Source organism: Sylvia atricapilla, chromosome 14, assembly GCF_009819655.1.
Source record: "Sylvia atricapilla isolate bSylAtr1 chromosome 14, bSylAtr1.pri, whole genome shotgun sequence".
NCBI classification, from domain to species: domain Eukaryota; kingdom Metazoa; phylum Chordata; class Aves; order Passeriformes; family Sylviidae; genus Sylvia; species Sylvia atricapilla.
The window spans coordinates 16058711-16069208 of NC_089153.1; the positions used below are offsets into that span (position 1 = coordinate 16058711).

The following is a 10498-nucleotide window of genomic DNA, read 5'->3' on the forward strand; positions in this document are numbered from 1 at the left end:
CTCCTGACTCCCTGTCACACACAGGAGGAACCAGAAAACAATCATACAGCAGAACAGGGGAAAAAACTAAAAGCCATGTTAGTTTATTATTCATTTCAAAAAGCAGGAGATTACAAAGATTCCGGAAGAGAGGGAACATTTGTCAGTGCCATCCTGAGCCTTCCTGCACAGCTCTTTCAGTCTGCCTCTGTTCATCCTCAAACAAGACTGCCAGGAGTGCAATAAATCTCACACATTCCCAGCATGGAGGGATCCTGTCATGACCTCTGGGAGACGACACAAATCAGATTTGTTCACAGCCCAGCCCAGCAGCATCCACAGCTCAGCTGAGCCCCTCGGGTGAGACACAAACGTGGAGCCCAAATCTAGAGAAAAAAGAAGAGATCCTCTCTTAATCTGCTCCACGTATTCAGCACAAGAGACACAATAAAAGAGGTGCCACAGTCACTGGGAGGACAAAGCACTCAGCATCTTCCAGGGGGTGATCACCCTCCCTGGATCAAGGCATATTCCTTCTTTTCCTTAGGGGCCTCCGTAACTTTTCTCCCAACAAAATGAAACTGCAGCTACCCACATTCATTTTCCCTGGGCTGAAGCTTTCACATGTGAATTTTCCTGCCTCAGATCAGAGGGTCCTGATGCCGTCACTAATGAGTGAGAAACATCCTGTGACTATTTATTAAAAATCCACTGTGGCATAATATACTTCAATAAAACTTGCTCTTTTCCTCCTAAAGAAAAATTCCTCTTCAACCATAGGCTCTCCTGCTACTTCAGTTTGCTGGAAAGCCCATGATGTTAAACCCATCCATGGCTGCTTTGGTTTTTATGTAAATTCCAACCATCAGAGTTATATAAGTGCTTATGCAATGAAAAGAAACATAATACACAAACCTGCCCATGTCACTGAGAGTTATTTACAAGAGCTATAAATCAAAGTTCTGTTTTGCTTTATAGTTAAGGGCCTACTGCACAGGCAAAATGTCAAATATGCCCAAAATTTGCTTTCAGTCATTTCCCCCTCCCAAAGAAAAAGGAAACTACAGTTCAGCTGCCTGCTGAAGGCTATTCCTTAGCCAGAGTCCATGCAAAATTGTATTAGAGGCTTTGAAGTTAAAACATGAACATTGACTACCAGGGAGGCCCCTAAAGACAAAGACATTTTCTGGATGTAAATGTTCAGTGAAGACAAAGGTCACCTTCTACTTTCCCAAAAATCAAACCGTGTTGGAAACTCCACAGCCTGCTCTCAAGTTTTGCTTCAGAGCTGAAATCTTTTCACGGAAGGAATCAGAAGTGAAATATCATTAACCTTGGTGATTGATTATGTTGTAATGGCCACATTGTGATAACTTCAGGGGCCATGGGGCTGCAGAGCCTCAGTTGGTGGGACACAGCAACCCGGTTCTTCCCAGCTCCAGAGCAGATGGGGCATGAGCAGAGGAACTGCTGGGCAAGCCAAGCCTCCAGCCTGCAGGAAATGAGGTTTTATTTCAATTGGCGCCTTTGGGCCAAATCAAGCAGGAAACAAACCCTTTTGAAAATGCTCACAAACTGGAAATTCCAAGAAAGGCCACTTCAGAAACATCAAAACACTCCCAAAACACCATCCCCAAGTTCCCCAAGGCTGCAGCTGATGGGTGACATGGTCTCTGGCAGCAGCAGCACACAGTAGCTGTGGGAGCTCCCAAAGCTCCCTGGCTCCTGGGCAGGGGATGCTGAGGACACCCTGGGAAGACAGCCCAGAGCCACAGCTCCATGGCAGGGGGGCAGGAGCTCCAGCAGTCCTGCCTCAGCCAAGCTCTCATGGAAATCACTGTGGAGTTCAGGCTCCCAGCATTTCCCTGCTTTCAGCTTTACAGCATTTGGAAGTGGTAGCCCAAGGCCACCAGCTGGAGTTTCAAGCCCCAGGCCCTCGACAGAGAACTCCAAGGCAGAGTTGCCTCAGTTGAGCTGCTCCAGGAACCAGAAAAAAACTCCTCAGATGGGAAAACTTCAACCAAAACATGTCAGGATGTTCTATTTCCAGCCAAACTTTGACCAATTAATCTCCAGCTGGCATGGAACAGTGATACAAACCCCAAAGGCTTTACTCTCCACTGCTTACCTTCAACCAAAGTCATTTGTATTTATGACACACAGGAAAAGAGCTTATCCAGACCAGCTTTTGGATCACAAGATAAGTGTCTGACCATTATTTACAGATAACAGAAATTCAGCAGCAATGCCTTTGGCTACTCTGTGTCCTGGCTGCTCCATTCCACCTCTGTACAATGAGGAGCCTCCTCAGATCTCCTGGCAACTGTTCACAGAGTTAAAGAGTTCACAGAGATAAAGAAATGTCAAACTTTGAGAATAAGCTGGAGTTTGTGCTCTGTATAGAAAGGTAAATTATGCACTGAGAGCAAGGCAAAGCAAAGACAAAGTGTGACCTCTGTATTTGCACATCTGCTTCAGTTCACACTCCAAGGGAGATTTGTTATTAAAAACTTCAGGTAACTGATCTGCATTTTGAAGAATGTGAAGGAAAAGCAGCACTGCTCAGGAGCCACAGCAGGACAGTGTGACACTTGCTCTTGGTTCTGCGGTGAAGATTAAGGTCTCCAGAGAAGAACCAGCTCTTTTCTGAATCTCTACTCTTGTGATCCAGTGCCCTGAGGGTCCCCTATTTACTCCTCCCTCCTTTAACAAAGAGGGTTTCAATAAAGCTTTTCATCCATCCCTTTTTCTCCTTGTAGAGCACGTTACTTACTTGGAACATGTAATTTTAATTTAACATGTATTTTAATGCAACACTGCAATGACATTTCTTTTGAATTTTACACTTAAATGATCACATGAATTAAAAAAAAAAAAAAAAGAATGCACAGAGGTCTGAGTGGATGGGGATGGTTTGCAGAGCTTGAGCTGGGTTCTTCTCCAGGCCCTTTTTCCAGCAGTTTAACTGCTCTGATGACACTTGTTCCCAACTGTACCTTTGAAATCTGGTCACTACAGCAGAAAGCTGAACTTCATTACCCAAAATGTCAAAAATTGAACCTGAATCAGCATTTTTTCCCCACTGCAACAGCTGTTCTGGCCCAAAGTGATTTGCAAAATGTAAGAGCCTTTCAAAATACAGCCAAATGAAAGTTCTTGATTAGTAGATCCCAACCAATTAATTATCTCATCACCACCACACAGACTCTTTGGACTGAAGGAGGTACATAGGGATGATTTAGGGCCATACTTATCTTTTATAATTTCTTTTAAAACAGTCCCACAGACAGAGGTCTGTATTACCCAAAGAATCTTAATGTGTCGGCTAAACTTTGTGCAGAGATTGAGGTTAATGCACCTCATCTATCCTGTTAAAGTAGCAATTATGCATCTGGAAGAAAAGTGTTTCCAGGGCCCCTGAAGTCTGTGCCAGTAAAGTACCAACTGCAGCTGCAGTTTACAAGAAAAGAAAAGTTAGAGCAACAACTCTACAACTGGCAAACCAGGATTATAAACTAAATATTGCAAATGCAAACATTTCATTGATAGAACTGTGGGGACAGGGAGACCATCTCATTTAGTCAAAAAACCTCTCAACCCCTCCAAAAATCCCACGTGTGACTCTAAACATGTGTTTTGAAAATACCAAAGAACTGTGACATTTTTGCTCTGCCAGAAAAAAATGATCACGTCTTGACTGAATACTTTGCCTTCTCATTTCTTTTTCCAAGCTGAAATGTCAACTATTTTAGGTAAAATCCGAATATTACCCGACCACAAACCAGGAGAGAACCTTGATGCTGCAGCTGTCCCTGAAAAGGCACATTCCAGTTCCACACTTCCAGTTTTACCGGGAAGAAAACAGAGATGAAACATTTCCAAGTGCTTTGCTGCCTAATGACACAATCACCAGTGTGTTATCAAAGCTCAACACTCTGACACTGTAGTCATTATATCTGCAAACACCAAGACATTATGGCAGGAGGAAACAATCCTTTTATTGAAAGCAAGGACGTCTCATAGTGACAGGTGAATGTTTTACTCCCAGGATGAACCCCATATACATAACTATTTTTATGCAGTTTTCATGTTCCATTTACACAATTTGCTGGCTTAAAAGGCTTTAACAGTCAATCAAGGGCTCAAGTATTAAGCTGCAGAACAGAAGAAAATTATATTGTGTTATTAAAGTCAGGTAGATAAACAACACCTCCTGATTGTGATGGTGCCATTATGTGCCTCGGGATGAACAGGAGAGAGAAAAAACATTCACCTGGTTTCATATTCCAGATATTCACTGAGATTCATGTATCAATGGATGAAAGAACAGAGAGGGTTATTGTGTAATATTTTAATATCATAAAGTCAAATTTATTCAAACCAGGAAAAAAGGAAAGTGGGGTTTATGTCTTGTGGGGAGTTCTGCCTTACTGAATTTGTGTTTATTATTCTGACAAGCTACAAAAATAAAATATATAAATACAGAGACAACAGTAAATGTGTATCTCTTCTTTTGCAAGCAAACTGTCCCAATATTATGCTCATTAAAAAGCTTTCTGAAACTAATAGCTCAGTGAAACACCAGACTTAATGGCTTGAGATAAATATCTTGCAACAGAGCTGTTTAAGCCACTGTAAAAACAAACCTCTTAAACAGCAGAGGCACAAACACCAAGCAAACAACAGAGAACCTGTGTTCCCTGAAGTCACTTTGCAGACTTGCACTGACTCCAGGAAGAACTAGATCAAAATAAAAGCTTTCACTTTGTTTATATTTCCTCTGGGGCTGAATCTTCCTTTATTTTCTTGCTACACCCAGCCAAAGATGGACTCATCCTAGAGAAAAAAAAAGTGATAGAAATTAATTGGTACATTCCCATTAATATATTAAAAAAAAAGTCTCTATATCAAGAGGGACAAATAAAGACTGTTCAGAATGTTCAGATTGTTCTTTAGACCATCAGGGAAGGATTTAGCTCAAGAATAAGGCAAATTCCACCTCCCCTTGCCTTGGCAAAGCACAGAGCCCTCCCTGTGAGGATGGAGCTGCTCTGGCCCCCAAATCACTGAAATCTAGGAAAAATTTGAGCTCAGTGTCAGCAATACTTCAGAATGTAATTTATTATCATAACACTAAGCAAGATCAGTGCACGTTTTTAATATTATTAATTTGTTTATTTTAGGGTGGGTGTTTTTGGCCTGTATTGGACTGTGCACATACCCTGTCCAGGTATGCCCCATTCTGTGACCTCTGGATCCTGTCAGAGCCTGCAGGAGAACATCAGGTGGAGGAAAATCATCATTTGCAGTCACAGAATAGAATTTAATCTCAATTGCAGCATTCCAAGGACTAAATGGGTAACATTAAAATTCAAGTAGACTTTTGTTCTCTCAAAAACCCCTATTTATAGAGGCAATAAAATGCAGCATTAATTTTCTGGATTTATTAATCTAGGGGAAAAAAAAAAAGATCAAAATGAACCCAGTTTATTCAGACTTGTTGATCCCTATCTAAATATCTTCTACAATTATTCCATTTGCTTCTTGATTAATGAAAATTTCAGATCAATAGGAGACTTATCTCCTAGATTTGATGTTGTGCAAAATCTGCTAATTAGAAAGAAGGTGTAAGAATTGATGGTTGTCACTGAAATAGGACTTAATTGGAAATTCTCAGTTAAAGCTCCAGAGAAAAGGGGGGAAATTACAATTAAGGATGGAGTAAGAGGGGAGGAGAAGGGATTGGTTGGTTGGTGAAGTTTTTCAAGTCACTGGAAATGATATAAAAAAGAAAATGCTCTTTCTCTGAAAGAAATGAGTGGCTGAAAAGGGGACAGGCCCTGTCCATAAATCCAAGGTGATACAGCACATAACAAACAGAAAAACAGCCACTATGGTAAGATGGCAAATCCACCCAGGAAATCATACATAAGCAAGATTTTAGGTTTTATTTCTTACAATAACTTGTAATCTATTAATCTGTTAAAGATTTCTTCTTTTTTTCTTGACACTTGTTCTTCTTTTTCCTGAAATCAAGCAAACATTAATCCAGGAAGACTCCTTTTTTTTTAATTCACTACATATCCATGGATGCGTGTGTCTTACACATAGATATATGTCCAATATATACATTAACAGCTTTGCACAAGCACTTCTGCAATATCTCAGCTCACATGGAACAATTTCCATGGGAAGAGAGATTTATTAGATTGGAACTTCTTAGCACAGAAATATGACAGAGGCCAATGGAACCTTGAATATGAATAGCACATAATGAATAATTAATATCATAATTCCAGAATTAATCAGGAATCGGGTTTCAAGCCAACAGAAGAAGTGTTTTTGCACACAATGCAGAATATTTGCACAATAATTGCAGAAGTTGTTTGAAGCATATTTCGGTGGAATTTCTTCTCCTATTCAATAACATCCACTGGGGTAGAGATTTCTGTTCTGAACCAGAATTGCACTTCTTTTGTTCTTATGAATAAGATTTTTGAGGGAGTATTTTCTTGTGATGCATGTGGAAATCTAATCCAACACTTTACAAAATAAGACACTGGCAGGAATGATCCTACATTTTGGGATACACCCCAACATACTCCCACGTGGAAAACTTCCATCAGCACCAATGCAAGGGAAGAAAAAGTGCTGGAGGTGAAAGTGGCATTTTTAAACTTGCCTGGTGGCTCTTCATGGATTAGTATATTCTTTTTCCTAATAATTCATCCAACTGTGAGGCCAGAAATTCCAATTCCATTTGTAAGCATACACTGTATTATCTTAAATTGTGCAGCAGCTACAATGCCTCTAATTGAAATTGGCTGAATGCAGAGCACCAGTTTTAATTCCCAAGTCATTTTCCAGTAATGAAAGAGCTGCATTCAGGGCACAGAGTGAGAACATGTTCGATGGTTTTGTTAAATTGTGTTACAGCAACCTTTAGGGAGCATCTAATTTATTTATTGTATGTATGAAATCAACCACTATTTTCCTACGTGGAAAAATAAATTATTATTCATACAACTACTGCCTTGGACCCATCTGTGAATAAGTTTAATTACGTATTTCACATGTTCAGAAAAACTTGCAGATGTTTTATGTGCATGTCTTTAATGTCAGGCTGCAGCAAACACTTCCACCATCCTTCCTCCAAATTAACACACACAAAACCCTCCACGAAACAAAAGGGATTTTTCCAAAAAAGTTGAGAGTGCCTAAAGCATGGAATGAATTCCATTTGTGAGTTGTAAAACCTACTACCCAAACCAAACAGCTGAATGGACCTTAAACCTTGGGATCTTCACTTGTATTAACAATTTGTTTTCTCTAGTAAAATAAAACATTATCAGTTCATTTCCCACCTTCTCCATCAAAGTGCCTGCAGGTCAACAGTCGACTTCTGAACTTTTCATTTTCCTCAAGCATTTTTGAAATCACTTTCCAGACCTTGTGCCAGACTTTGGACTGAAAAATAAAATGTGAAGCATACAAAAAGTTTGCATTAAAAAATCTATAGGGCAGAACTTTGAATTCCCCAGAATGACTATGAAGTCCAGCTGGGGGGTTTTGTTCAGGACTGGGAAAGAAGGGAAGAATGGATATAAATGTGGGATATATGTTTAAAAGCCAGAAATATAAATTCCTCCATGGTTTTTTACATGAGATCTCCACCTCCTTTCTTACCTAGAACTCTCCTGTTTATTCAGGACTTGAGAAGTGGCCTTCTACATAAGCAAAGCTCATGAAAATATGTGTAGAGCTGTTAAAGTCTCTTCAAAGTCATCCAAAATGTGGGGGGAAAAGAGATTGAGCAGTTTTCCAGGAGCAAAAAGTTTCCCATGTGGTCCCTCAGCAGCAGCATAACTGAGGTCTCAAGCTCAGAGTCCTGAATAGCAACACTCTTGCCTATTTCATATCAAATCGATATTAATTTGTTTTATAGATGTTGAAAACCTTTATTTTAGAGGCATAAAGCTCTGCCCGTAGTGGGCACGTTTCAAACTTGTGCATTGAAAAGATTAAATTGGAATTGTGGACAAAAGCATTCAGGCAGAGGTGGCCTAACAAACAGAAACTGGTGTTGATGTGCTGATGTTTGGACTTTTGCTGGACCTCATCTGAGAAACTTGTTTAAATCTAAAGATGATTCCTTTCTCGAGGACATTTATTGCTAAACCATTCTATATATTCCTCATTGTTTCTGAAGACTATTCAATGCACCAGGAGAGCCATATCCCAGGATGTTATTAGCTGCTCCTCTGCAGCTGGTAGCATTTTGCTGTTTTTAAATCAAGTCTCTATGACATGATTCTTTTCTAGTCCAGCTGATTACTTGTACTTCACACATTACAGAATCTTATAATGAGTTACTGCTTAACAAATGTCCCTCTTAAAATTTCAAGCATTCGTCAAACTACTGAACAGGAACAGAAACACATTTGTGAAGCAGAAAGTAATTCTGCGTTGCTCCAAGGATGGTGTTAATGGCTCGAGTTCCTGCCTTCGTTTATTTGTAACCCATGGGATTTCTTTGTTTAAAACCTGAGAAGAAGAGGAGCTGCAGAGCTTTTTCCTGCTGGGTTTCACCCCCAAGGTGTGCTGCACCCTGGCCCAAATCCAGCAAAGCATTTCAGTACAGGCTTTAAGTCAACAGCACAGTCTCATTTTTCAAGGTAGGCACACACTTAAGTGCTTTATTGAATAAGAGCCAGAATTTTAAAGCCTCCAGAGAGGGAAGATAATACCATTTTTTCTTTTCTGTAAGTAAGGTTTTCAGTAACACGCTACCAATTCCATCTTTTAATCTGCCTCATGCTCTCACACACAGAGAACAAGCAGCTTTCTCAGATGCCAAGGCAGCTAATTGAGCTGCCACACTTGATACCTTTTTCTTCTTTCGCTTAATGACTTTATCAACGTTTCTTGAAGGGATGGGAAAGTCAAAGGTGTCAGCCTTAGCCTCTCGAGGGTCACCTAGAAAGAGTTTAGAAAGCGTTTTTTGAGTATTTACAATATGTTCCTAAAGAAGATGTTGATCACAGGCACAGGTTGCCCAGAGACGCTGTGGCTGCCCCATCCCTGGAAATGTCCAAGAAAAGGTTGGATGGAGCTCGGACCAGCTTGGTCCAGTGGAAGGTGTCCCTAGGAAGGGTGTGGAAATGGATGATTTTTAAGGTCCCTCCCAACCCAAACTACTTCATGATTCCAGAGGGATCCTTATTTCTGTCACCTTCTCGGGTATCAACCCTTACATCCTGCAGCTTGTCCCCTTCTTTACTCCATTACAACCAGGGAGCTAACTGAGTGTCTCTTAAACGCCACAAAGCAGATTTCAAAACTACACAGCACCCACGCTTTAGACAACAGTCTTCTGGGAGCTTTTAATTTCCTCTTTCCCAGAACTGGACACAGCAATCGAGGTGTGACCTCAGCAGCGCCCAGAACAGGGGAAGAATCACCCACCGGGGTTTTGCCGGCCCCGCTGTTCCTGGCACAGACAATTAAGACAACGTTTGACCACCTGCAGCCCTCAGAGAGCCCGACAGGACGGGGCTGTCCCGGGGTTTCACGCACCGCTGCCGGCTCTCCGCTCGCCGCCGCTCCCCGCTCGCCTGCCGCTGCCGCCCTGCCCGGCGCTGTGCCCGGCCCGCGGCTCCGGGGCGGCCCTCGGGGCCCCAGCCCGGCCCGGGGCGCTCTGCCCGGGGCTCCGCCGGCTGCCCCAGCCCAGGCGGATCACGGGGCCGCAGCGGTGCGAGCCGAAGCTGTTCACGTACACGAGCGGCACGGGCGGGCGGCCGCGCTCCGTGTGCGGCGGGGCCGCGGGCATGAGGGGAAGCGCGGCTGGGGGCTGTGAGGGTGGCCGGGGATTGAGGCTTAGTGAGGAGAAAACGACGGTCCGTGAGAGGAACGGGGCCTGAGGGGAACGGAGGACTGAGGCTGAGGGTGGGGAACCGGGGCTGAGCGGAGCCGGGGCTGAGGGGAGCCGGGGACAGAGAGGTCGGTGAGGGGAGCCGGGGACCGAGGGGAGCCCGGGGACAGAGAGGTCGGTGAGGGGAGCCGGGGACCGAGGGGAGCCCGGGGACCGAGAGGTCGGTGAGGGGAGCCGGGGCTGAGGGGAGCCGGGGACAGAGAGGTCGGTGAGGGGAGCCGGGGACAGAGAGGTCGGTGAGGGGAGCCGGGGACCGAGGGGAGCCCGGGGACAGAGAGGTCGGTGAGGGGAGCCGGGGACAGAGAGGTCGGTGAGGGGAGCCGGGGAGAGAGAGGTCGGTGAGGGGAGCCGGGGACAGAGAGGTCGGTGAGGGGAGCCGGGGCTGAGGGGAGCCGGGGACAGAGAGGTCGGTGAGGGGAGCCGGGGACAGAGAGGTCGGTGAGGGGAGCCGGGGACAGAGAGGTCGGTGAGGGGAGCCGGGGCTGAGGGCAGCCGGGCTGGGGGTCTGTGAGATGAACCGGAGAGATATCGCAGTGGAAGGAACGCAGGGTTGTGAGACCAGCCGGGACTGAGGCCGCAGCGAGGGTT

General features: G+C 43.8%; 1 protein-coding gene across 1 annotated transcript; it reads right to left on the reverse strand.

Annotated features, from left to right (window-relative positions):
- Positions 1 to 4728: 4728 nt before the first annotated feature.
- On the reverse strand, positions 4729 to 9808 carry LOC136367311 (uncharacterized protein C5orf47-like). Its single transcript, XM_066328829.1, has 5 exons — positions 9556 to 9808; positions 8867 to 8955; positions 7344 to 7446; positions 5201 to 5247; positions 4729 to 4815 (listed from the first exon to the last, which is right to left on the reverse strand). The coding sequence occupies exons 1-5, from the start codon at positions 9806 to 9808 to the stop codon at positions 4789 to 4791; spliced, it is 519 nt and encodes a 172-aa protein (XP_066184926.1). The 3' UTR covers positions 4729 to 4788.
- Positions 9809 to 10498: the final 690 nt, after the last annotated feature.

Coding starts and splice junctions, on each gene's coding strand:
- LOC136367311 (XM_066328829.1), bottom strand. CDS start 9,808: ATGCCCGCGGCCCCGCCGCACACGGAGCGCGGCCGCCCGCCCGTGCCG. Junction 7,447..8,866: donor TTAAGCGAAAGAAGAAAAAG/GTATCAAGTGTG, acceptor TTTATTTTTCAG/TCCAAAGTCTGGCACAAGGT. Junction 4,816..5,200: donor ATGGGGCATACCTGGACAGG/GTATGTGCACAG, acceptor TTTTTTCTCTAG/GATGAGTCCATCTTTGGCTG.